The sequence below is a fragment of the Candida dubliniensis genome, chromosome 3, assembly GCF_000026945.1.
Source record: "Candida dubliniensis CD36 chromosome 3, complete sequence".
Classification (NCBI taxonomy): domain Eukaryota; kingdom Fungi; phylum Ascomycota; class Pichiomycetes; order Serinales; family Debaryomycetaceae; genus Candida; species Candida dubliniensis.
In genome coordinates this window covers 1,817,330-1,840,678 of record NC_012862.1, presented here as the reverse complement: position 1 = coordinate 1,840,678, position 23,349 = coordinate 1,817,330, and the positions used below count along the sequence as shown (strand labels likewise).

The 23,349-nt window shown below is 37.4% G+C and overlaps 14 protein-coding genes and 1 pseudogene across 14 annotated transcripts, besides 1 other annotated feature; 7 read left to right on the top strand and 8 right to left on the bottom strand. All coding sequences in view use genetic code 12, as the record gives it.

Moving 5' to 3' along the window:
- Positions 1–53: 53 nt before the first annotated feature.
- CD36_87700 (D-fructose-1,6-bisphosphate 1-phosphohydrolase, putative) lies at positions 54–1,049 on the bottom strand (the record flags this gene model as incomplete). The annotated part of the gene is made up of 1 exon (XM_002419625.1): positions 54–1,049. The coding sequence occupies one exon, from the start codon at positions 1,047–1,049 to the stop codon at positions 54–56; it is 996 nt and encodes a 331-aa protein (XP_002419670.1).
- Positions 1,050–1,212: 163 nt separating this feature from the next.
- CD36_87690 (conserved hypothetical protein) lies at positions 1,213–1,533 on the bottom strand (the record flags this gene model as incomplete). Its single annotated transcript, XM_002419624.1, has 1 exon — positions 1,213–1,533. The coding sequence occupies one exon, from the start codon at positions 1,531–1,533 to the stop codon at positions 1,213–1,215; it is 321 nt and encodes a 106-aa protein (XP_002419669.1).
- A 242-nt stretch (positions 1,534–1,775) lies between these two features.
- CD36_87680 (subunit of Sec61 complex, putative) lies at positions 1,776–3,215 on the top strand (the record flags this gene model as incomplete). The annotated part of the gene is made up of 1 exon (XM_002419623.1): positions 1,776–3,215. The coding sequence occupies one exon, from the start codon at positions 1,776–1,778 to the stop codon at positions 3,213–3,215; it is 1,440 nt and encodes a 479-aa protein (XP_002419668.1).
- Positions 3,216–3,302: 87 nt separating this feature from the next.
- Positions 3,303–3,911, top strand: CD36_87670 (rRNA-processing protein, putative; the record flags this gene model as incomplete). The annotated part of the gene is made up of 1 exon (XM_002419622.1): positions 3,303–3,911. The coding sequence occupies one exon, from the start codon at positions 3,303–3,305 to the stop codon at positions 3,909–3,911; it is 609 nt and encodes a 202-aa protein (XP_002419667.1).
- A 3-nt stretch (positions 3,912–3,914) lies between these two features.
- On the bottom strand, positions 3,915–4,919 carry CD36_87660 (transcription factor, putative; the record flags this gene model as incomplete). Its single annotated transcript, XM_002419621.1, has 1 exon — positions 3,915–4,919. One exon carries the CDS (start codon positions 4,917–4,919, stop codon positions 3,915–3,917), a length of 1,005 nt encoding a protein of 334 aa, XP_002419666.1.
- Positions 4,920–5,585: 666 nt separating this feature from the next.
- Positions 5,586–7,898, top strand: CD36_87650 (nucleoporin, putative; the record flags this gene model as incomplete). The annotated part of the gene is made up of 1 exon (XM_002419620.1): positions 5,586–7,898. The coding sequence occupies one exon, from the start codon at positions 5,586–5,588 to the stop codon at positions 7,896–7,898; it is 2,313 nt and encodes a 770-aa protein (XP_002419665.1).
- A 120-nt stretch (positions 7,899–8,018) lies between these two features.
- Positions 8,019–9,041, top strand: CD36_87640 (microtubule-associated protein, putative; the record flags this gene model as incomplete). Its single annotated transcript, XM_002419619.1, has 1 exon — positions 8,019–9,041. One exon carries the CDS (start codon positions 8,019–8,021, stop codon positions 9,039–9,041), a length of 1,023 nt encoding a protein of 340 aa, XP_002419664.1.
- A 149-nt stretch (positions 9,042–9,190) lies between these two features.
- Positions 9,191–10,117, top strand: EPH1 (epoxide hydrolase, putative; the record flags this gene model as incomplete). Its single annotated transcript, XM_002419618.1, has 1 exon — positions 9,191–10,117. One exon carries the CDS (start codon positions 9,191–9,193, stop codon positions 10,115–10,117), a length of 927 nt encoding a protein of 308 aa, XP_002419663.1.
- Positions 10,118–10,125: 8 nt separating this feature from the next.
- CD36_87620 (GATA zinc finger protein, putative) lies at positions 10,126–11,460 on the bottom strand (the record flags this gene model as incomplete). Its single annotated transcript, XM_002419617.1, has 1 exon — positions 10,126–11,460. The coding sequence occupies one exon, from the start codon at positions 11,458–11,460 to the stop codon at positions 10,126–10,128; it is 1,335 nt and encodes a 444-aa protein (XP_002419662.1).
- Positions 11,461–11,592: 132 nt separating this feature from the next.
- On the bottom strand, positions 11,593–13,596 carry CD36_87610 (uncharacterized protein Sgm1p homologue, putative; the record flags this gene model as incomplete). Its single annotated transcript, XM_002419616.1, has 1 exon — positions 11,593–13,596. One exon carries the CDS (start codon positions 13,594–13,596, stop codon positions 11,593–11,595), a length of 2,004 nt encoding a protein of 667 aa, XP_002419661.1.
- Positions 13,597–13,828: 232 nt separating this feature from the next.
- Positions 13,829–15,082, bottom strand: CD36_87600 (zinc finger protein, putative; the record flags this gene model as incomplete). The annotated part of the gene is made up of 1 exon (XM_002419615.1): positions 13,829–15,082. One exon carries the CDS (start codon positions 15,080–15,082, stop codon positions 13,829–13,831), a length of 1,254 nt encoding a protein of 417 aa, XP_002419660.1.
- Positions 15,083–18,971: 3,889 nt separating this feature from the next.
- Positions 18,972–19,122, top strand: CD36_87595 (annotated as a pseudogene).
- Positions 18,972–19,122: a sequence feature.
- Positions 19,123–20,036: 914 nt separating this feature from the next.
- Positions 20,037–21,470, bottom strand: ABD1 (RNA (guanine-N7-) methyltransferase, putative; the record flags this gene model as incomplete). The annotated part of the gene is made up of 1 exon (XM_002419614.1): positions 20,037–21,470. One exon carries the CDS (start codon positions 21,468–21,470, stop codon positions 20,037–20,039), a length of 1,434 nt encoding a protein of 477 aa, XP_002419659.1.
- A 157-nt stretch (positions 21,471–21,627) lies between these two features.
- Positions 21,628–22,407, bottom strand: CD36_87580 (serine hydrolase, putative; the record flags this gene model as incomplete). Its single annotated transcript, XM_002419613.1, has 1 exon — positions 21,628–22,407. One exon carries the CDS (start codon positions 22,405–22,407, stop codon positions 21,628–21,630), a length of 780 nt encoding a protein of 259 aa, XP_002419658.1.
- A 129-nt stretch (positions 22,408–22,536) lies between these two features.
- On the top strand, positions 22,537–23,343 carry CD36_87570 (recombination hotspot binding protein, putative; the record flags this gene model as incomplete). The annotated part of the gene is made up of 2 exons (XM_002419612.1): positions 22,537–22,586; positions 22,641–23,343. 2 exons carry the CDS (start codon positions 22,537–22,539, stop codon positions 23,341–23,343), a joined length of 753 nt encoding a protein of 250 aa, XP_002419657.1.
- Positions 23,344–23,349: the final 6 nt, after the last annotated feature.

Here is a 23,349-nt window from a genome sequence, read left to right as displayed (position 1 = left end):
TTTTTTTGTGGGGCGCTCATAAATTTTTTTTTTTTTTCTTTTTTCTACATAATCTATTTTGGTACATGCTTCAAATACTTTTCAACTTCACCTTTCGATCCCAACACAATCGAACTCTTGTCGTGTATACCCTTTGGCAAGATATCCAAGATTCTCTCACCCTTGATGGTGACAGCAGAACCTCCTGCTTGCTCCATCAACAAAGCCATGGGGAAACATTCATACAACACTCTCAACTTTAATGTAGGATAAGCAAAAATACCACCATACAAAAGGGTACGATGGACATCAGCAACCATCAGCCCAATGTATCTCAAACTATACCCTTCCTTCTTGATATCCTTCAAATAGTCTTGGACATACTCTGGGAACTTGTTCGAGTACCCCTCATTCAACGAATAGATATTCTTGTGGTCGGGCAATTTCAAATTAGGATGAGTTAAGATAAACTCACCCAATTGCGTGTCCAACGTAAAGAGATTAACCCCGTGGCCAGTAGTTAATGCCAAATGTGCAGAGGCACCATACATAGTATACCCAGCAGCAACCATTTCCTTACCAGGACGCAAAACATCACTGATCCCACCTGAAGAACCCTCTTGCAATTTGTACACACCAAAAATAGTACCAACAGAAACACCAGCATCAATATTGGACGACCCGTCAATTGGATCAGTACACACAGCATAGGTCCCACCGCCTGGAAACACGATAAGGTCTTCCTGCTCTTCCGAAACCAAAACCTTGACATTGTTTGAAGATCTCATGGCATTGATAAAGATTTCGTCACCAATAACATCCAACTTCTTTTGCACATCACCAGTAGAGTTGGCCGAGCCAGAAACACCAATAAGATTAACCAATTCGGCTCTTCTAATATTATGGGCAATAAACTTGAATGCAAATTGAAGCGCATTCAACAACAACGACAACTCACCAGTAGCGGTTGGTGCAACAGTTTGCTGCTCTTGTAATATAAAACGTGTTAACGTAATGATGTCGGTATCGACATTCATTTGCTTAGAAACGGAATCAACGGGACCACTCATTGTATACTTTTTTACAGAAAGAAAGAAAGAGGGAAGAAAAAAAAAAAATGTCAAGATTTCAACGTACCCCAGAATGTTTTTTTTATACTTCTTCAGGTGCGCTCCTGGTCTGGCCGACTGTCGGATGAAAGGAAAAAATTCTCCGGGATATATATTTCACTACCTATTTCTGTCTCTGCTGGTACACAGACCGGTTGATCTCAAATAACAAATCCAAAGTACCATTATTTCCATGACGGTTTCTAATAACCTCTTTAGGACCATTCTTGCCACTCGGCTTGCTTGTCCATTGGTTAGGCGACTCCAACGACCGATACACTTTATACTTTTCGCCTTCTTTGTCTTCCCTTGCGTGGTTGAGGTAGGTGGTGTAGTTGGTGTGTAGATAGTCCAACACTTCACGAGAATTAAACTCAGCAGCTTCCTTCTTTCTCTCCGGTGATGCAGATGCACCACTCAATTTAGCAGCCCAGTCTGATGCCATGATTGGTGAACCACTCTTTGGTTGAAGAAATTTGTTTTTTTTTTTTTTTTCAAGCAAAAATTATAATTGCTCGCTGAGCACATATTTTGGCAGCTTGTCCCACACACTTCCTGATTGGGAAGTCTACATTTTTTTATTGACGTGTTCGGTTGTGAAATTTTCCAACACCGAACCAAAAAACAACAAGGCATTTTTTTTTTTTCTTTCTTTCTTACACTTCCTCTTTTCTCCATCAACAAACTATGAGTGGATTTCGAGTTTTAGATTTGGTGAAACCTTTCAGTCCCTTCTTACCAGAAGTCATTGCGCCTGAACGTAAAGTTCAATTCCAACAGCGTGTGATGTGGACCATCATAACTTTGTTGATTTTCTTAGTGATGTCGGAAATCCCATTGTACGGTATCGCATCTAGTGATTCGAGTGATCCATTGTTCTGGTTGAGAATGATGTTGGCTTCCAATAGAGGTACTTTGATGGAGTTGGGGATCTCCCCAATTGTTTCCTCGGGAATGTTGTTCCAGTTGTTGCAAGGTACAAAAATCATCCATGTTGATATGCAAAACAAAAACGATAGAGAAACCTTCCAAACCGCTCAGAAATTATTGGCTATTTTGTTGGCCGTGGGTCAAGCCACCGTCTATGTGTTGACAGGAATGTACGGTCCACCAAGCTCGTTGGGGGTGGGCGTGTGCTTGTTGTTGATCTTGCAATTGGTTTTTGCAAGTACCATTGTCATCTTGTTGGACGAATTGTTGCAAAAAGGTTATGGTTTGGGAAGCGGTGTTTCATTGTTCACTGCCACCAACACCTGTGAACAAGTGTTTTGGAAAGCATTTGCTCCAACAACCTCAACTTCCGCCAAGGGAACCGAATTCGACGGTGCGGTTGTGGCCATGTTCCACTTGTTGGGATCAAGAAAGGATAAAAAGAGAGCTTTGATCGAATCCTTCTACAGACAAAACTTGCCAAACATGTTCCAATTATTAGCTACCTTGTTGGTGTTTTTCGCCGTTGTGTACTTGCAAGGATTCAGAATCGAATTGCCAATGAAATCAACTAGACAAAGAGGTCCATACGGGCTGTACCCGATCAGATTGTTTTACACCTCCAACATTCCCATCATGTTGGAAAGTGCATTGGCTTCTAACATCTTTATCATCTCCCAGTTGTTATTCATGAGATGGCCAAATAACTTGTTTGTCAAATTGTTAGGTACATGGGACGCCAGACCCGGGTCGTCTCAATTATACGCCAACGGCGGTTTGGCCTACTACATCCAACCTCCATTCAACTTTACTGACGCCTTGTTGGACCCCATCAAGACCACTATCTATATTGCTTTTGTTTTAGGGTCTTGTGCTGTTTTCTCCACCACCTGGATCGAAATCAGCGGTACCTCGCCAAGAGATATTGCTAAACAATTCAAAGAACAAGGGTTGGTCATTGCCGGACACAGAGACACTTCGGCTTACAAGGAATTAAAGAAAATCATTCCTATTGCTGCTGCTTTTGGTGGTGCTACTATCGGTGCATTGTCGGTTATTTGCGATTTGATGGGTACCCTTGGTTCTGGTACTTCTATTCTTTTGGCTGTAACTACCATTTACGGGTACTACGAGTTGGCAGTAAAAGAAGGTGGTTTCAACAAGTCAATTGTTAGTGGATTTTCCGATGGCATTTGAGTAAAGCTTTCTCGTTTGTATATAAAAACGTGTAGAAAAAAAAAAGATACCAAAAAAAAAAAAATTTTTTGCTTATACTCATCACCCATGATACCTACAATTATAGAAACCTCTGAAACCGAATCGTTTTCGGAAAAGTGCTACATCCCAGAAGAGACCACTTCTCTTGATGACTTGTTTGCAGACTTGAAGAAGGAAACATGTTCTGCACCTGCTGTGGAAGACTACAGATCCATCGAAAAATCCATTCAAAACTTGCCCAAAATAAATGCCAGCTTGGAATCAAAACTAGATAAAAAGCCTATCCGAATCCATGACCCGGTAGGAGCAAAACCCGCTCAGACGTCCGACAATGGATGGTTTAATATGAAACAGCCAGAAATGACACCTGAAATTAAAAGGGATCTACAAATAATAAAACAAAGAAGTGCGTTGGACCCCAAGAGGCACTATAAAAAGGATAAATGGCAAATCCCTAAATTCTTCCAGATGGGAACAATCATTGAAGGCAATACCGAATTCTACTCATCAAGATTAAAAAGAAAAGAACGTGGTAAAACTATGGTTGAAGAGTTGCTACATGATGACAACACCAAGAAATACTTCAAGAGAAAGTACCACGAAATACAACAATCCAAAACCAGTGGCCGTAAAGGTTTTTATAAAAAAGTGAAAAATGCTAGGAAGAAATATTAACTACTACAAACCAGCTCGCAGAAATACATCCAGTCGTACCTGCTCCCACAATACTTTTTTGTCCTCTTTGGACAACTTGACTTTCTTACCGGGCTGCTGCTCCATTTTCAAAACGGCTTTCAAATGCTCCATTTTTAACTTGTACTCGTGTGCGGTGGTGGCCGCAGCAGCGAGATTGATTAAATAGTTTCGAATAGCAATCTCTTTAAATTTGAATTTTAAAAATGAATGTTCCGGGGTTATTGACGATGGACCTGCACCATTATTGATTTGTAACAACCGGCTTTGTTTCACAGAAATTTCAGCAACGGATTTTTTAAAATTCACGTCCAAGTCATGCTCTTTGTATAGATTGGATGAAAGTAACGTATAGATAAGCTCCTTGTCGGAAATATGCGGTTGTATGAGTATAATGTGACATATCCCTGCCAAGTCGCCTACCAACTGCGGCAATGCATTCTGATTATATGGTATATCCGTAGATGTGATCTGCGGTAACTGCGTCAATATCAACTTGCATCTAGTGACATTCAAGTTCCAATCTATCAAGGATTCAGGGACATTCTGGTACTGCAAGTCTGACCCAAGCGATATCTTGTACATCTCCTCAACATCGATATTTTGATTACCTTTCTCTAATGCAACTGTCCTATAATGATTTTCATGCAATACAATATCATTGACCAACTGCTCCACCGTCGTAGAAACAGGTTCCAGATCCTCTGGTATCGTGGCTGTAGAACTTGAATAAATAGACGGGGCCGATCTCACCGAGCGCTTGCCCCCAGTAATGGATGAAAATATTGATGACGACGATGACATGGACCTATGCAGCAGAACATGGTGCCGGTTATTGAGAAACTGCAGCGGCGCTGAACGTATTGATGATGCAGTGTTGGACGTCACAACCGGTAACTGTTTATATATAGCGTTTCTCGCATTATCCTTAAACACCGCAGGCGTCGAGGTCTTTTGAGTCGGATTGTTTGTAAATGGCGAACCAAACATGGTAGTTGTTGTCTTCTAACCAACAGTGTGACCAATCTCCAAAAAAAAAATTTTTTTTGTCTTTGGGGTTTGTCTTTTGTGAGAAAAAAAAAAAAAAAAAAAAAAAAAATCTGTAGTTGTGCTTACTACCACCACTGAAGTAGATTGAACTTTATTTGGCCTATTCTCACAAGGATAAATAGTAAATGGCCATTTATATTACTTTTTTTTCCCGGGTCTCTCCACTTTTTTAATTGCTTTTGTGTGTGTGATCTTCGGAAAAACTTTAGTGGGGGTGTCGTGGGGGCGCACCCAACATGGTCATTACAGAACTTACTTGTCCCCCATTTGCTCAAACGTCTCTATTTGAACTCTGTTATTCCGGTGGTCACGCACTCAACACAGTTTATCCGAACCAACTAGTAGGAGGCCAAGACCTTGCTTAATTTTTGGCTACAAATTTTGCAAATATCATTCAAAAATACTCCATCATAACATTAAACACATATAATAGACCATACTCCCATATTTCTTCTACACTTCTTTCTGGGCTAACGTTTCTGGGTGTTTTTTGGTGTAACCTCTTTGGTCGTGCGCCGCCCAATATTTTCTACCCAATTCCCAGAAATATTTTTTTGCTCTGGATTTTGTTTTGATCATCATCACCAACCACCAACACTCTAGACAATGGCGATAGAAGAAGAAATATCCGAAGATTTAGGCTTTAAATTAGAACATGGCATCCCACTTTTTGATCCATTGGATTTGCAAAAGTTAGCCGCAAAACACTTGAAATTGTTGGCTATACACGATGATTTGATGGTGGCATCAAATAGTGATTGCTTAAAGGTTATATCATTAAAGGATTTAAACGAGATAACCACTATTGAGGGAGATTTTAGTATTACCCAATTGCATTTTGTTGGAAACGAATTGTTTGTTCTCGACGACTCGAAAGTAAAGTCGTTGACGGTAGACCAGCTCAAAACTAAAGACTACACTTTTCGTACCATCAGAGAAGGTTTTGTTGATATACTCCCATCATCGTCGGGAATATTGGCATTGAACGCCGACAACGAGTTATACCTCAACTCAGATAAGATAGCTTCCAATGTCTCAGCATTCTGCTGGACATCGTCGCTGTACATTTATGCTTCAAAAGATAAGCCTTACGAAATAAACAACAAAAAAATCAACGTCAAAGATGCTGACAAACTTTGTATTGTTGAAATGTTCCCAATAAATGAAAAGTACTTATTTGTTGCTTACGATAAGGTAGATGCCGAATTGGATGACCATGATGTTAGGTCGTTTATTTTGGAAGAGACGGATAAATACTATATTGCCCACGACGCTGATATCGCCCCTGCATTTGCGTCTGTGGCTAGGGCTGTAACATATTACCATGCACAACTATTGGATTGGTATAAATCAGATACGTTTTCCCTCATCACCTCGTCAGTAGCCATAGATTTAGGAATGTTGGACACCACCAAGGAACAAACTCCAAAGATAATTGCCCAGTCTGAAGACATAAACCGTGCCCAATTCCCCATTGATGAAGAATCAGGAGAAGATTGCTCGCCAGTTGGGTTTGGCTTGTCTTTTAACGAACTTACATCAAAAGTTCTTGAACCGTGTCCTGGTGCTGACGAGGCTACTGGGGTTTTGCCTAGAGTATACACCTTGCTTCACACAGGTAACTTAATTTCTTGGTGGGTGTTCCATAAATCAGCAATCCTAAACAATGAATTGTCATTGGAGAATGCAATCAAGGCGGCATCCAAAAAGCAGCCAAGTGAAGTTGCCCAAACGACAAACAATCCCTTTGGTAACACCCCATCTAGTGTTTTTAGTGCAAGTAAATCAGCATTTGGCCAGGCTGGGTTTGGTAGTTCTGGTTCAGGGAAAGCAAATCCTGCGTTTGGAACTACAGGATTTGGTCAAACAGGATTCGCAAAACCTACAGGATTTACCCAATCAACCGGAAGCCCTTTTTCTGGCTTTGCCACTGGTGGGTCAGCATTTGCGAAACTTGGATCGGATGGTACTTCAATTTTTGGTGGCACCTCATCTGTTTCCAGCAACGACTTAAAAAAGGAAAGTACCTCCTCGAACAAGGAAATTACAGAACTTGCCGACGAAAGTGAAATATCATTGCCGGAACTGGAAGAAAGTGACTACAGCGATGAAGAGGAACAGATAGAAAACATAAATGACACACAAGACAATGCAGCAACTATCCCTTCAGAAAGCACATCTCAAGTGGTACAACCACAAGACAAGGAGATTGTCCAACCCTCTCTCAAACCAGTACAGTTTTCTGTCTTTAATGGTTTCACCAGCCCTACCAAGCCATCTTCTAACGAAATCGAAAGCAAGATTATTAACATAATTGAGAATACAGAAGGTAACTTACAAGTAATGAATACCAATATAAAACAATTGGGAGAGTTTATTGCCCAGCACGAAAAAATCGACAAGGGCATAGATAGTCTCAAATTTGCCGAGGCAAGAGTCCCACTCCGTGATACAATCGAGACTTTACAACGAGAATTAGTAGACTCAACTAACCTATCAACAAAAATCCAAAAAAGTTTTGGTGAAAAGGTCAAACTTGATCGTCTTTACAGTCAATTGGCATTGGCAGCAGATAAAAACTCTGCCAACAAAGATGTCCTTAAATCTCGACCTTTGGATTTTAAAAATGACTTGATGCAAACAAAATTGCGTGAAAAATTGAACAACGTGAGAAGCTTAGAAAAGAAAGTGTTGGCGTTGTTGATGCCAATAAAGGCAAGAAATTCCATGGACGATCAAACAATCGATAACATTGAAAGAATTGTATTTCAAATCAACGAACAGATTTTGGATCACTCAGTAAGTGTTGATGATTTGGCAACACGAATGGGAGAGCTAGACATTGAAAGCAACAAGAAGGTTGACGTGTTGTCCAGCTGCTCAAAGTTAAAGTTGAGAAAGAAATTAAGACAAATGTAGTATTGTAGCAGTACACGACTTGTTTTCTCGATCTATTTTTTTTTTTTTTTTTTTTCGTGAAACGTATCTTTTCCTTTTGTAAAAGTCTTTTATTTGCCATACAACACTCCTCCTCTATCAATGGGTGACGTTATTGGTACAAAAGTTGCTATTCCTGGAGCATCAGGGGCTGGTATAATTAGATATGTTGGTCAAATCCAAGGAAAAATAGGTACATTTGCCGGAGTCGAACTTTTGGGGACATTGGCAACCACGCGAGGGAAAAATTCAGGGTCAGTAGACGGCATCCAGTATTTTCAAGTGGAAATACCCAAGAGCGGGCTTTTTCTTCCCTACGAAAGATTGAAATCTGTGAATCCCATTTTGGCAAATACCGGATTATCTTCCAAAGCGCCATTGACACCTGCAAATAATAGAACATACCAGAATGTCAGGAATAGCATGATTAACGAAAACCTTGCAAAGTCTGAAGATCTTACCATAAAGTATGAATCAGAAATAGCCGAGTTACAAAGAGCGCTAAGAGAAAAGGAGAAGCGGTTGGAAAATTTTAACAACCAGCGAGAGGAATGGCGTGCTGCAATGGACGAACTAGTGGCCGTACAACAAGAAGGGATTCAAGTGTACGAAGATAGAATAGAAGAATTGGAAAACGAAAACAAAGTTCAGCAGGAAAAGCTCGATAATGCCAATGCTTCGGTTACGGCGGCAAACTCCAAAATCAAGGAACTCGAACAAACCATAGAAAACTTGTTGAGTGAAAAAGTAAATGATGTCCAAATCAGTGATACCCGTAAAGAAATTGAAAAGTTGAAACATGAACTAGAATCAAGACCGCGATTAGCAGACCTCGAGGAGTTGCAAAATTCGTTGGACGAGCTAGAGTCTATATATCAAGAACGATTGAATGAAAAGGATGCTATTATTACCAAGCTTCAGGTGGAAAGGGATCATCTATCCCATGAATTATATAGCACGCCCGTGGTTCAACAGAGCACAGCCGACGATTCGCCCCAGGAATTACCTATTTATAAAGCCGCAAAACCAACTGACCCTAGCCAAGGCAAAAATGATTGGTGCGGATTGTGTGAAAGAGATGGCCATAGCAGTATTAATTGTCCATATGAAAATGATATATTTTAACATGCTCTAGCACATGAAATACACATGCTTTCGTAAATTCCACATGCAGATGCAACGTCTTCCCCCTGAAAAATACTATATAACTACGTCTCTTCCTCCATTATTTTTTTGGGTTTTTTTTTTTTTTTTTTTTTTGTCTCTACACGCATATGACAAAATTCGATATCAAACTTCACAACGGCAGACGGACTTTCTCCACCCTCAGCAGCCTTTCTGAAACAGAGGTGTTTGGCTTGCAATGGGATAGAGTTATTATTCTTATTCACGGATTCCCAGATGTCAACACAACCTTTAACAAAGCCTGGCCATATTTGGAAAATGCGTTCCCCAAGGAAAAAGTTTTATTGTTAGCACCCAAATTGCGGGGATACGAGAAATCAAGCATTGGGCCCGAAAGCGAATATGCGTTGCCATACCTTGCTGAAGACGTCAAGGCCTGGATTGAAGAGATTAACCCTGGTAACAAAAACCCAGTCCATTTGCTTGGTCACGATTGGGGTGCAATGGTGAGTTTCAAAACAGCAAACTTGTACCCACATTTGGTCACTTCTATTGTTACGTTAGCTATCCCGTACCTTGCCAATCTCCACTTGTGGGATTTGTTGTGGTATGCGCCAGAGCAGTTTTATTTGTCTTCATACTTTTTGACAATGCAGATTGCTAGCATCTACCGTCCAAAGTTGACTGAATCAAACGAGTACCTCAAATACCTTTGGAAGTACTGGTCACCTTCTTATAACGCATCAAGACAAGAGATTGACGAAATCAGAAACGCTTTTAGGAAGGACAGTGTTGTTGATGCCGTGACTTCCTATTATAGACACCTTTTTAGACCATTCTCGTTAGTTAAGTCCAGATGGCCCGTCCATTTTGACAAAGTGCCAACTTTGATCTTGGTTGGAAAAGAAGACGGGTGCATGTCACCCAGAATCGCCGAATTAGAAAAGGAAAAGTTGAAAAACAATCCTAAAGCTGAGGTCAAGATTCTTCCAAATGCTGGTCATTTCTTACAAAGAGAACAGCCAGAGATTGTCGCTAAACTTAGTATTGATTTTTTCGAAAAATATTCTAAATAACCCTGCCTTTATTCTGCTTCTCCGTTGGCATAAACCATATTGTCGTCATCAATGGTGGTTGTCACATCTCTCGCAACGTTTTTCTCTCTCATCTCATTTTGCAATTTCAAAAGCTGTAATTTCCCTTGAATTGCAATCAAATGCGACATAAGCTTGACTCCCAGCTCGAGCTGGCATTTTGCTTCTTTGACCGGAGCTATATCTTGTTTGGCAATATGTTTGCCGTGAATCAAATATATCCATTTAAACCAAAGTGCAAGGTTTGTATTTGTTGTGTCTTTGCTCACGGCGTCACTTATAACTGGAAATAACTCCATGCCAATCTCTTTTGCAACTTCTTTTATAACAGCAGAATCGCAAACAGATTGACAGAGACTAACAATTTCGCCGTGGTCAGTTATATCGTTTAATTTCTTTAATAAACTTGCGGCATCGGTTTTGTACACTTTTGGTTTGGATACCTTGATATGAGACCTAGTACCATTCATGAGTAGCTCGTCATGGGGAATCACAATCTCCTCATCAGACCATTCTATCTTCTTGAATAAAAGTTCATTCTTCCCTGACCAAAACACCACAAGTGAATCATCAACAGGTAACACCCCTTCTAATGCAGTCTCCCCTGATATCGAGTTCTCAAGTTTGCCGTCATTGTAAAAATTCAAACTATCACTGATGGCTACGATGTAATCTTTATCTCTATAATGTAATAATTGTATATGATGGGCATCGCTAGCAAGTTTTTGAACTTTTTTCTTGACTATATATACATTGTTTTGTTCTGTCAACACCACTGCGCTTTTACTCTGCAAAATAGATCTTATTTCTTCAACTACTTCAATCTCATCCTCACAGATAAATTTCCCTTTGGCAAATTTGCCAAGTTGCAAACTAGTCGATCCAAATGCTATTTTCTTCGATATGCTAACAGCATTAAATGGGGGAGCCTTGATTCTATCCTTGACATCCCCATCAAGACTAATCTTCAATATACTGTTTTTAGCTGCTGCCCATATATTATCATCATATTTTACAAGTTTATTTATATGATCATCAATTTTGAATCGATTAATTTCTGCACTCTCCGACAAAATAACAAAAACACTCCCCTTTAACAAAACAACTAACAAATTCTGATTTTCACTTTCTTTGCTGCCTCCATTAGGAGTTCTTTTCTTTCTCGTGGTTGGCGATGCCCAAATAAAGTCTATTATATCTTCCAATATGATTGATGCAACAACTTCCGAATCCCCACTCTCGTCAACATTGTAAACCCTTATTTCATCCTTGCCATTTCTATCTATTAGAGTGGCGACCTTACTTCCATTCAAAGCGTACTTCATGTGGAGAGAAACAATGCTAAGAAGAGAATAAGGTCTACATTAAAAAAATTTTCCAAGTTTTTTGATTTTTTTTTTTTTTTTTTTTTTTTTTTTCGCACTCACGATGAGAAAAAGGAGATGTGCAATTGTATATTATACACGACTATTCTGCTCTACCAATTGTTGTACTTGTAACTTGCACAACTCTTTTAAATCAACTACATCTGCTTTGAGTTCTTCAACCTGTTCGGACTTTTCCCCTATTAGTTCTAGCATTCTTTGCTCTTGTGTTTCTTTATCTTTGATGATAGATTTCAACGAGTCAAGTTCTGTATGCAACGACTTTACTTCATCAGTTAGTTTTAAACTCTCCAACAACTCCTGTTCAACTCTCTCCTTCTCTGCTGATATTTTAGAATATTCATCTTTAAGTGTGTTAAGCTCGATTTCTAAACGCCTAATACTGGAACTCATTTTATTAACCAACTGGATATTATTGCTATGCGACGAAGCCGGCACCCCTCCTCCAACTGGTGGTGCAAGTTGGCCACTAAACGAATATTGCTCACGATCATAGATCTCATCGCCAATCTCAGTAAACGAGCTCAGCGAGATGTTTCTATCGAGAAAGGCAGAAAAGTCTCTATTCATTGCAGGCGTGGTTGAAGACTCACCCAATTTGATTTCATTATCCCAACTAAACCCTGAACTGACCGAGTTGTCTCGATTCAAGTTTAATCGCTCCGGTCTCTTCTCCTCTTTTATCTTTTCATTCAAACTTTGAATCTTTGAATTGAGTGCTGCTCGTTCTTGATTATAGATGCCTTTGAATTTTTCAAACTTTTCATTAATCTCAAGGATTTCGTTTTCCTTCAACTCGACATTCAACTGAAGTTCAGCCTTTTCTTGTTGCAATTTGATTTTGTCCTGTTCGAGTTTCTCTAATTCCTTTGTTTGTAAATGCATCGAGCTGTTCACCTTGGCCAAGTCTTGCGTCAATTTGATTTTGGACTTTTTCAAGGATTCCACTGAAGACGATAAATTATCGATTTTGAGGGATAAATTGGATTCAATAGCCTTCCAATTCTCTTGTGACGATAGGTACTGCTTTTGAAGTATACGGTGTGCTTCAGAGAGTTTACTAAATTCATCAAAATCAACTTTCCCATCTTCATTGACATTTTCAGAAACAGTTTCGTTTGATTCATTTTCTAACCTGAGCGTCTCGATCTTCTCTTCAAGACGCGAAATCTCCTGCGCAAAACTCTGTTTCGATGCAGACATTTGTGATTTCAATTCCTTTATAGTAGCATTTTTGGATTCAATCTCAAGTTTATGTTGTCGCTTGAGCATGTTTAATTCTATCTTGACTTCATTGGACTCCTTAAGTAAATCCTTCTTTGCCATCACTGCTTCTTCATGAGAAACTGCTAATTCGTTATACTTTGTTTCCCAAGCTTGTGACTTTTCTAAACTAGCCTTTGTTGCAGCTAACTCGTTGACCACCTCTTCGTACTTGCTCACAACTTCGTCTATTGTTTTAAATTTATGTGTTTTTAAAAAATCAGCCAACTCTTCTAATTTCATAGACGACTCCTCACTTTTCACGCTGTAATCACGGATATTTTCCTCTAAATCCTGGTTTGCAAGCTTGAGCTTTTTAATGGACTCGTTTAACTTCAACTCTTTTAATGATAGAGCTTCACCTTCTTTGCGAAGTTGTTCAATGGTTTCATCCTTAGAGGCTATTTTCGCAAGCAAGTCATTTCGTTCCTTATCAAAATTTGATTTGTGGTGTAACTTTTTTGTCAATTCGGAATTCTCCATCTTTAATCTGTCGATTTCCTTTTGTAAATCTAAATCGGGTTTCTCATTGCTTGTGGTACGTGACAATGAGGTGGGGGTGGAAGACAGGTCCGAAGAAGCTTTCTTTTTTCCTTTTGCTGCTTGGGCCAATCTTTCTTGAAGTGTAAGTCTCTTTTTAGGTTTAGTAGATGATTGATCATTTGTCGGTATACTTTCTGGTGTAGTTTCTCGTGACGATTCTGATATAGGTACTTTAGTTGGCTCCAGTATAGAAACATTCAGCAATGAGTCAACATCTTCAATATGTTTATCATTGCCTTCTATATTCTCGGCACCACTATCTTCTACCATATTTAGTGATTTCAATAGAACAACAAATAGAAAAAACTGCCCAAAAAAAAAAAAAAAAAATTTTGGTGAGCATATAAACAAGTCCAAATCCACCACGAAATCAAAAAAAAGTTGTCCATGCAGGATCGGCCTTACAATGACTAAAATCAGTAATGCGTATGTTGTACAAATTAATTTTCTAAAATATATCTATATGAATACAAACAGAGAATCTTTCGGGTTCTCATTTCGTTTAGATGCCTTGTTGGTTTGATTTGTTATCGTCAATTTGGTTTCTTGAATCAACTTCATTGATTCCTAAAAGTGACTGTTGAGGTGCAGGAAAATATTGAGGAACCGCCTGTTGTTGATAATAGCCCATATTGCCCATCACCATTCTTTGTTGAGGCGTTGTAGAAGCCGATACAGGATTCTGAATTTGCGGTTGTTGTTGAAGTTGATGCAGAAGCGATGCAGCACCAGTGCCAGCAGGTGTGAGTGAAGACGCGTTTGGCGCTACTCCTAGTGTACCACTAGCCGTTGTAGAAGTGTTTCCTGTAATGGGTTGTTGGTAACCTTGATAGTACAAATAGTTGTTGCTATTGTTGTTTTGTTGTTGCTGTTGTTGCTGTTGTTGTTGTTGCTGCGGTATTTGCTGTGAATTGAACGAATCGCCTTGCGAAGATGTTGTCGAAGTGGTTGATCGCAAATGAGGAGCATATCCATACCAATAATTACCAGCAGTATAATCATTACTAGGTTGCACGTATTGGGAGACTTCTGTTGGTTTGTTTTCTTCTTTTGATTGGAGCGAATGTTGAAAATCAGCTTTTGATTTTCTATGGCCGTGCTTTTTCGTAACAATATGAGTATTCAAATGGTTCAAAGAACCATAACTCTTTTGACAGCCAGGAAACGAACAAGGATATTTTCTCTCAATCTGATTGAATCGTCTTCTAAACCTTCTTCCACGTTTCTGCTCAGCAGGAAACGGGTTCAGATTCGATTGTGGTTGTATCTGCACCTGCACTTGTACTTGCTGTGATTGCTGTGATGGTTGTTGCATTTGTACTTGCTGTGATTGCTGTTGGTCAAAGTCAGTATGGGAAGTTAACGCTTGTGGGTGGAATTGGGCCATTCCATTGGCAAATGAATACTGCTGTTGGATTGGATATTGCGACGGTGAAGCATAATTGGCTTGTTGCATGATAACCTGTCTTTGATATGGATCGTACAATTGAGCTTGAGGTTGGTAATTGGCATACGAATAGTCTGTTTGAAACTGCGGCTGAGTTTGAACTTGTGGAGACCCCTGTTGAGCATAAAGCGGAGTTTGCTGTTGTTGTTGCTGCTGCTGCTGTTGTTGTTGCTGTGGCTCAGACTTGACACCTAAAGGTGGTAACGTAAATTTGCTATCCTGAGACTTTTTCGTAGTCAGATTCAAAGTAGCGTTTCTTGAATCTTTTGGTTGTTCTAGGACTTCTTGTTCAGGTTTATCACTCGACATGTTTCACTCATATACTTTATCTAAGCTGCAAAAAATGTTTCTCTCTTAGTTATATACTAACAATCAATACCCAAAAATAAATATCAATTATTGAAAATATAAAATTAGTTAAAGATTAGGTAATCCAAGCCAGCTTTATTTATACAATTGAATGCTTGAATAAGATTTTTTTTTGCAAATTTGAATTTTAAACTTTAGATTCTCTCAAATGAAACTGTAATCTTTGTTTGTATAAGAATACTCTTTATGTAACCTTTTTCCTAAATAAACAATATGTAAACAAAAAGACCTTGGAAGGGGAACTGGGGGGCTTGAAACGAATGCAAACCTATTGGGAGTAAAACCACAATATTGAATTGAAAGAAAGTATTTGGCACGATAATAGAACTATCGAACAACTATAATTATGTTCAAAGATAGCTTAGAAAGCTTTTATCTTTAGAAACAAAAATAAACAAACTAAAAAAAAAAAAAATTAAAAAAAGGAAATGCCAACCGGTATACCCAGAAGTATAAATCAGCCCAAATAATGAATGGAAATTGAAGTTGAAAAATAGAAACACAAATAAAAGAAAAAAAATATTTGAAAAATATCAAAGGACATTGATTATATATATATGTATTGATTGTGAATCAAAACGACCGTATTTCTCTCTTCCAAATCTCAAGCTATTGCCCAATTACTTCTTTCATTCTTGCTTTTTCATTTTCATTGAATGTTGTTGAATCACCTTAGTTGCTCATAACCAGAAAATACAAAAATAATAATAATCACTGAATTTTAGACAGTCATGCATTTACTAAAAGAAAATTTTTGCTCAAACAATCAATGATGCATGATTTAAATGTCATAACATTTTTAGTACGTGAATTTTTTTTTTTTTTGGTTAATGATATACACAAACTAGAACATATATGACAACAGTCCACTTTGGTAAACTTCCTTCTTAAGGAACAATCCATACAAAGGAAAGAAAAAAACCAGAAAAGAAGTTAATAAACTCATTAGTGCATTAAAAGTATCAGCATATGTAGAGTCTGTTATATGACAAGCTTGCTTTTTTTTTTTTCATGAAATGGCAAAGGAATTGCGGAAATTCAAAAAAAAAAACTGCAAATGCGACACAAACCCAAAATTTAAATGCAAATTAAAAAATCAAATAGTTTTAAGAATCTTCTTCCTGAAATTTTGGTAAACTATTAAATACTAAACTAAATGATATTGTTTTTTTTTTTTTTTTTTTTTTCCATTTTCAAAACACTTTAATATTCGTGGTTTTTGTATTTGCTTTTTGGGTTAACCATACTTGTTGCACAAAACAGTTGACTAAAGTCCTAAACAATAAGTTGATTGATGCTGTTTGTTGTTGGAGTACATCATTGGAACCTGATTTAAATTTATGTTCGTGTGGTTTTTTCAATTATTGTTCCTTTTTTCATTGTTGCCCCTACTTTAACTTGTTATAGTCAGTTTGTGTTATTCTTCTTTTCTTTGTTCTGTTAAAAAACTTTACTGAAATGTAAAAAATGTAAGTATGTTGTAACCAACATCATTCTGTTCTCAAGTTTTTAAACGTACTTTCAATTTCTTAAAGGAATGTGACTTGTTGGAGCTTTTTTGGGGGGGTGTAAATTTTTTTTGTCCATTTTTTTTTTCTATATAGCCTGCATTTATCGTGGTATTTTGAAATCAGTTCTGTTTGGTCTCATCGAGAGTGCTGCGTCTTAAAATAAAAGACATTTGTTCCTATTGTGCATTGTTACTGTTTCCTGTTTCTTTTGCATGTTTTTGATTAATTATAATAGTAATAACTCAATCTTGTTTTTTTATTGTTCACCAACTGGATCTTGAAGAGTTTGTTGATTGACTAACTGACCTTTCAATAGCTTCTTAACTTTTCCAGGGTTTCTCTTTTTAAGTCTGGTTTTTATTCTGGCTTATTCATCTGAGAAGACTAAATTCAATTTTAGTATTTTTAAGTATATCTCTCTATCTATAATATCGGCTAGACTTCAATGATACAATCTCTGCACTAAACCCGAGTCAAGATATCTTTGCTGTTGGGTATCCCCCACTTGGGCTCTCCCCCAAAATTAGTATTTGGTTCAATGCTTGTTTGGTCAAACTGCAGAGAAACTTTCACATTGACTCGTTGTGGTTATGCAACGTCCGATATAGCTAAGAATTCATCGTTTACGAGAACCATGCTTCAGCATCAATGAGGAGGAGGAGGACATGAATATAAAATAATTTAGCATAAGTTACATGATTCAAAAGCGGAAAAAGTGAAATTAATCCAAATAAATACCGCGACTAAGCAAACTAAAATTTGCTTTTTTCATAAATTCTTAATCTGTGGCGGTCCTGAGGTGTGTTCACTTTTACTGTCTTTCCGATAAGGATAGCAACAACTTATAGCACAGTAATTGCTTTTGCATGGCTCTTGCTTGTGGCATTGGGCACTGCTAATTCTTTCCCTCTTTTTTTCTTTGCTCTGCATTTGGGTATTCTGCAGGCTACAGTCTTCCAAAGCGTGCAGGTCCCGACACCAAGATCACTTGCTAATATTAGCACATCGCCAATATAGTTTTAGATCTTACTAAGAATAGTGGTAGAGACCACCTAAAAATTTGTTCCATCTAGCTAAATTTCACAGGATGTATAATCAAGTAGTGGGCAAACTATTTTTAAGGTTTGGAATGAATAGTTGATTAGTTAAACGCTATGCTCAAGTAAACAAAGATATGCTAGGCGGTAAAGTCTCAAAGTCAAAATGATATCGCTGTAGACAGGTTTAATCGAATTAAATGGAAAAAATTCGTTCTTCAATAACTGTCTAAAGGCATTGCCAGTAACTTGGTTCTATTATTCATTTGTCTTCATTATTGTTATCAGATTGATTTAGTTTTTGCTAGTAGATTTTTAGTGTCTTTTTTTTTTAGAAAATTCTCCTCTAACCATTTAGTTTTGGTTATGAACGTTTGTAACATTTTTTTTTTTGTTAAATAGTTTTCGCTCTTTGTACTATGATTGTTGTAAGGTTCCAAATTTTTTTTTTTTTGTTTTTACTCCAACTGAAATTCTCAAGCAACACAAACCATAATATAACAATTAATTTTGTGTAACTGTAGTTTAGAGCATGACTTGGTTGGTTGTTCTTTATGGTTCCAGCTCGCGTTGTAGTTACAAGCGTACGTTTGTTTTTTTTTTGGCTTGTTGCTCTAACCGAGGAAGCATGTTAGAAACTAGCAACGTTTTAAAACAATCTTTATTGTGAAAGCTTTCGATGTAAGCAAAAAATATAAATTAGCTGCAGATATGGTCCGTATGGAGATACGTTGATGTAAATTAGCTAGGTGAAACAATCTTTAACTTTTATTTTAAGAACTTTGCCGAGGTAGTTGTTAACGACAATCTAACAACTTTAACAAGAGCACTAACAAGCACGAGTGATTGTGTTTGACCAATTTGAAATTAGCTTAATGCATGTCTATACCTAAATTAAACAATTTAAAGATGAATATGGTCTATCATCACAAATTCAAAAACTATAGACAATTTCAATTTCAGAGTCAGAGATATTTTTTTTTTACAACCAACATGAAATGCTCACATAATAATGAGGAAATTTTTGCCTTTTTAAGTTATTTCTTCCTCGTCTCTTTTAAATCTAATTTTAACCATTTTTTAGTCAGCTGTAAATACTAAAAGTTTAGTTTACTAGACAGTAGTGCTGTTTCTTCTTTTTTTTTTTTTTCTTGCCAATCATATTAATTCCGGTTTTGCAATCATGTGATCTCCACAATTGTACTTTCGTAAGAAGATAGGCTTAACGATTATAGGGGGTTTTATACTTCACTGACAGTAGCTGAACGACCATCAGATGTATTTTTATTTATGCACCACGGGTCTCAACTAAAAATCATTTCATTCTAGTTTTCAATCTGACTAAAAGTTTAGGTTCCAAAAAGACCATACACTACGTCATACTAGTAAACCCATTATGTAAAGGGGAAACAGTTGCACAAATCCATTACTAAAATTTAAATCATATTAAAAAATGGTTCTTCAATTCATATCTATTTTATTTAGTTTAATCGATTGACAATGGGGTTCTTATTGTCCATCTCCATCGGTTATACAAATCAAAACACACGACCAAAATAGAAAAAAAAATAACAAATATGTGTACCTATGCACATTGTCGCCATTTTGGTTCCATAACTACATAGGAATGTATTGCACGAGGCTGGGAACTGCAGGAAGAATGTCACCGAGACAGACCTGACATTACGAAGAGGTATTTTTTTTTTTTTTCGTTCCGTCTGGTACTTATATAATATATGCATCCTAAATTGAATTCAGATCCACATCAACTAACTTTGTAACGTGCCTTGAACAAGGCTGGAGGGTATACTTTGTTTTTACTACCAACCCAATCTTTGCTAAGAACAACTTTCCCAAAGATGTTCACATTATCTCTGAGCTTTTGGGGCTACACTGAGAGTCGATCTACGAATATTGATTTTTTTTTTCGTCTATTTGACTGCAAGGTGTGGAAAAAAAAAAGGAATAAAATATCGGTACTAATTAATGTTTTGCGTCCATATTTTGCTGCCACAGACCTAGACTTTGTGTTGCCTGTGCTTATATAGTCCGAGAAATTTTAGTTATAGCTACTTGTCTATCTCGGGTTTGTTCTTTTTTAGTGGTGCTTAACCATTAAAAGTCCTTATGGATTGGTTTCACTACTCATGTGCAGCGCGGATTTATTAAAATTAGTTGTATATTATCGGCTAATAATCAAAAAGAAGTAACCCCTAACTTGTTATTAGACCGATCAGGAGGGCTCTGCTTTATTTTCGGTGTTGTTTACTTTTCCTATATTTTTCGTAAAAATTATTGGTCAAAAAAAAAAAAAAAAATACCCAAACAAATCAATCTTAACCTACTCTAAGCTTTCTCAAATACAAATCCTATGTAAAATGCCACAGCTTCCTTTTCATCGCCTTCAGCACCATACTTGCCGTCACTTCGTTTCATTCCATCAATTAAGTTTTTATTCAATTTGCTAAAATACTTTGGAATCTCCTGGTTGAATATATCCGTAAAACTCTTTTTATATTTTAACACCAAATCGTACTCTTCACACAATGATCGCAAAGTCTCAAATGGAACTACATACTCAGGAACATTGTCAACAGCGTCTTTCAACCAATAATTGTACTTGTTCCCAAACGCAGGACGAAATACCCCATCTTCTGGAGGATCTTTTTCAAACGTCACCGAGTACAAACTATTACCAAACTTTACTTTTCCCTTTTCATCTCGTTGGTATTGTTTGTCGACTATTTTTGCCTTTATAAAATCAGAAGAAGGAATCGTACCAATAAAAGTGCCCCCTGAACGCAACGACCGTGTGACATTGGTTAGCAATGTGCGTACTTTTTCTTCACTCTCAAAGGAATAATGCAATGAGAACTGGGTGGAAACAACATCCACAGGAAATGCACGCTCTATAATTCCAGGGAAGTTTGGCTCTAGAATGTCTGGCACAAATTGGGTAAAACAATCCCCTGTCGCGAAACATGCTTCAAAACTATACCGATTGGAATTCTGACTTGTGTGTCTGAATCTCGCCTTTTGTTTTGTGTACCGTTCAAATGCCTCTTTAACTGATAAATCGGCAATATCAATGCCAATATATTGATCTATGCCAATAAATTGGCATTTGTTCAAGTCCCCACCTTTACCACAACATAAATCCAAAAGAGAAAACAAATCCGTCTCCTCAGGATTATGTTTAGCCCAATTACCCAACAAAATATATTTAATGGCATTGTTGAAATTCCTCATTTTGTAAATTGGCGAATTGACTCTGGAACCTTGCTGTTTTGCTTGTTGTGTTCTTTGATTGTAGTGTGCCCTGACAATACTATTGATGTCTCTATTCTCTCTATTAGATATTCTACTTTGAAATGTACGATAGTTTTCCTGTTTCTCATTGTGATAGACAGAAGGGTTAGCTGCCTGTAAATGAATGTAAGGTGATATACCCTCATCTTCGTCTTGTTCATCTCTGTCTCCGTCGTGACCGACATCTTCCCACCTATCTGTCAGCTCTTGACGAACTCGCTTCAACCTATCAAGCCTTGAGTCAGATGTCGTAGCATGTGCATTTCTTCTTTCCCCATATTTATCGTATTTCCCATCAATGTCACTTTTGTTGGTTTGTAACCACGATGGTTTTTTCTCACTCTCATTACCGTAAGCTGACGCCACTCCACCAGTACTGGGTGAAGCTCCTCTTCTCGAAAACACAGATTCGCCTGTCTTTAAACGCTTCGAGCTATGCTCTTGTGAGGGGGTGTATGAGTCAGTAGACATTTTCTGGGATGGGAGTTATTGTCAGCGCTATTTTTCTTGATCATCAACTCACTTTTTTTTTTTTGTTTTGGCTTGCTTTTTCCCTCAAAACTAATTCCCTACAACATAACATTTTTTTTTTTTTTTATGAAATATCTATTTTATTCTATAAAATCATCTATAACACTGGCTTTTCGTTCAATGTTTTGTCAAATAATTTTACAATTGGTTCAAGAAAGTCTTTTTTGTTAGGAACATAATGTGCACCTTCATGAGGAAACATGTGGATTGACTTGTAAAAAGATGATGCGTATTTAGATCTCACTGGTGCCACAATGTTATCACCTTCTCCATAAACCATTAAAACCTGAGTACTCAAGTCCTGTGGAGGAGTAAAGTACTTAGTCACATCTGGGGAAATTTGTACTTGACTCTTATATTCTTCCAAGTCGGTAATGTCATTGATTCTTTGTCTATTCTCTTCCGAGTGATCATCACTAATAGGTTCAGTCAAAAAAAAGCCAGAAATAAACAAACTAATTTTAAAATCAGGATGTGATGGTAATAATTTTCTTATTGTGTTTGTCATAATCTCAGCCATGGCTGCCCCCTGTGAAAACCCAATAATTCCATCGTATGGTCCATTTTTCTTAATATAATCAACAAGATAGTTCACCGACTCATCCAAACCAAGATTCACCCCTGGCGATTTGTGTTCAAACCATCGAACATTATTCCCTTTTTCAACAATTGATGCCCAGGTTTTATCTGATTCTTCCTCATTGGCTGCAATTGGAAACGAGAATTCACGCCAAGATTCAATGGAATGATATGGATCAACATAGTCTAGTTGACAATCCAATTTCTTTGTCAAAATCTTTCTTATACCCGACGATTTTGCTGCAAAAGTACTGCCATTCTGCAAGTATCCTGGCAAACACAAAATTTTTTTAGACATGATTGATGAATAAAAAAAAAAAAAAAAAGTACAGACTGATCAAACTATATTTTAGTGTGAAAATTTTATTCTCTATTTTTTTTTTTTCTGTACATCTTCTCACACTTTTATTTACACCATCACACAACAATGTCACTCGACCAGTTTTTCACAGATATCAAAGACGAGATAGAGAAGGAGTAAGTACTATTTAATATTAATTAAGATCGACTTTATCTAACCTGTTTATTTAGTCTCACTCGCAAGTCCTCCATACAAGAAATTGAGCATCAGTTTGATTCAACTGTAATCCCATACAAATCGACCATTAATGAGTGGATAAACTGCAGCCCAAATCAGTTGATCAGCAGCATTATTGAAAAAGGTGCCAACGGACAAACTGTTTATGAAATTTTCCACAGTTTCACAACAAAGTTGGCTGCACTAGATTGCAAACAGACTCAGAAAGAACGAGTCCATAACAAGTTCCTTGAGGATTCAATTTATGTCTTGATTACCAACCGATACTTTTTAGCAATCGCAAACGGGTTTATTAATGACCCAATTGATATTCCAATGGTGACCACTCCTCAAGATGTCGGGGTGATAATGAACCCAACTGAGATTGCCGAGATTTTAAGACTAGACAAAATTGACTATCAAGTATACTTGTTAGCTTTACTTCGTTTAGTCGACACTATTGTCGAATACACAACTACCACGGTAATAAATGAATCAGTTGGTTCTACTGGATCTAAGTCATCTAACTACTCGATTGCTATCATTAATCTGAAAATCGTGTCTAAGCTTCAGAATGGATTCCAATTATTGGACTTGAAAAACGATGTTTTACGAAAAAGATACGACAGTTTAAAATACAACTCCCAAAGACTTAATAAAATTGTGTACGATTTATCTCTTAGAAATTTAATTACTACCAAAGGTGAAGTCAATTGAGGACTA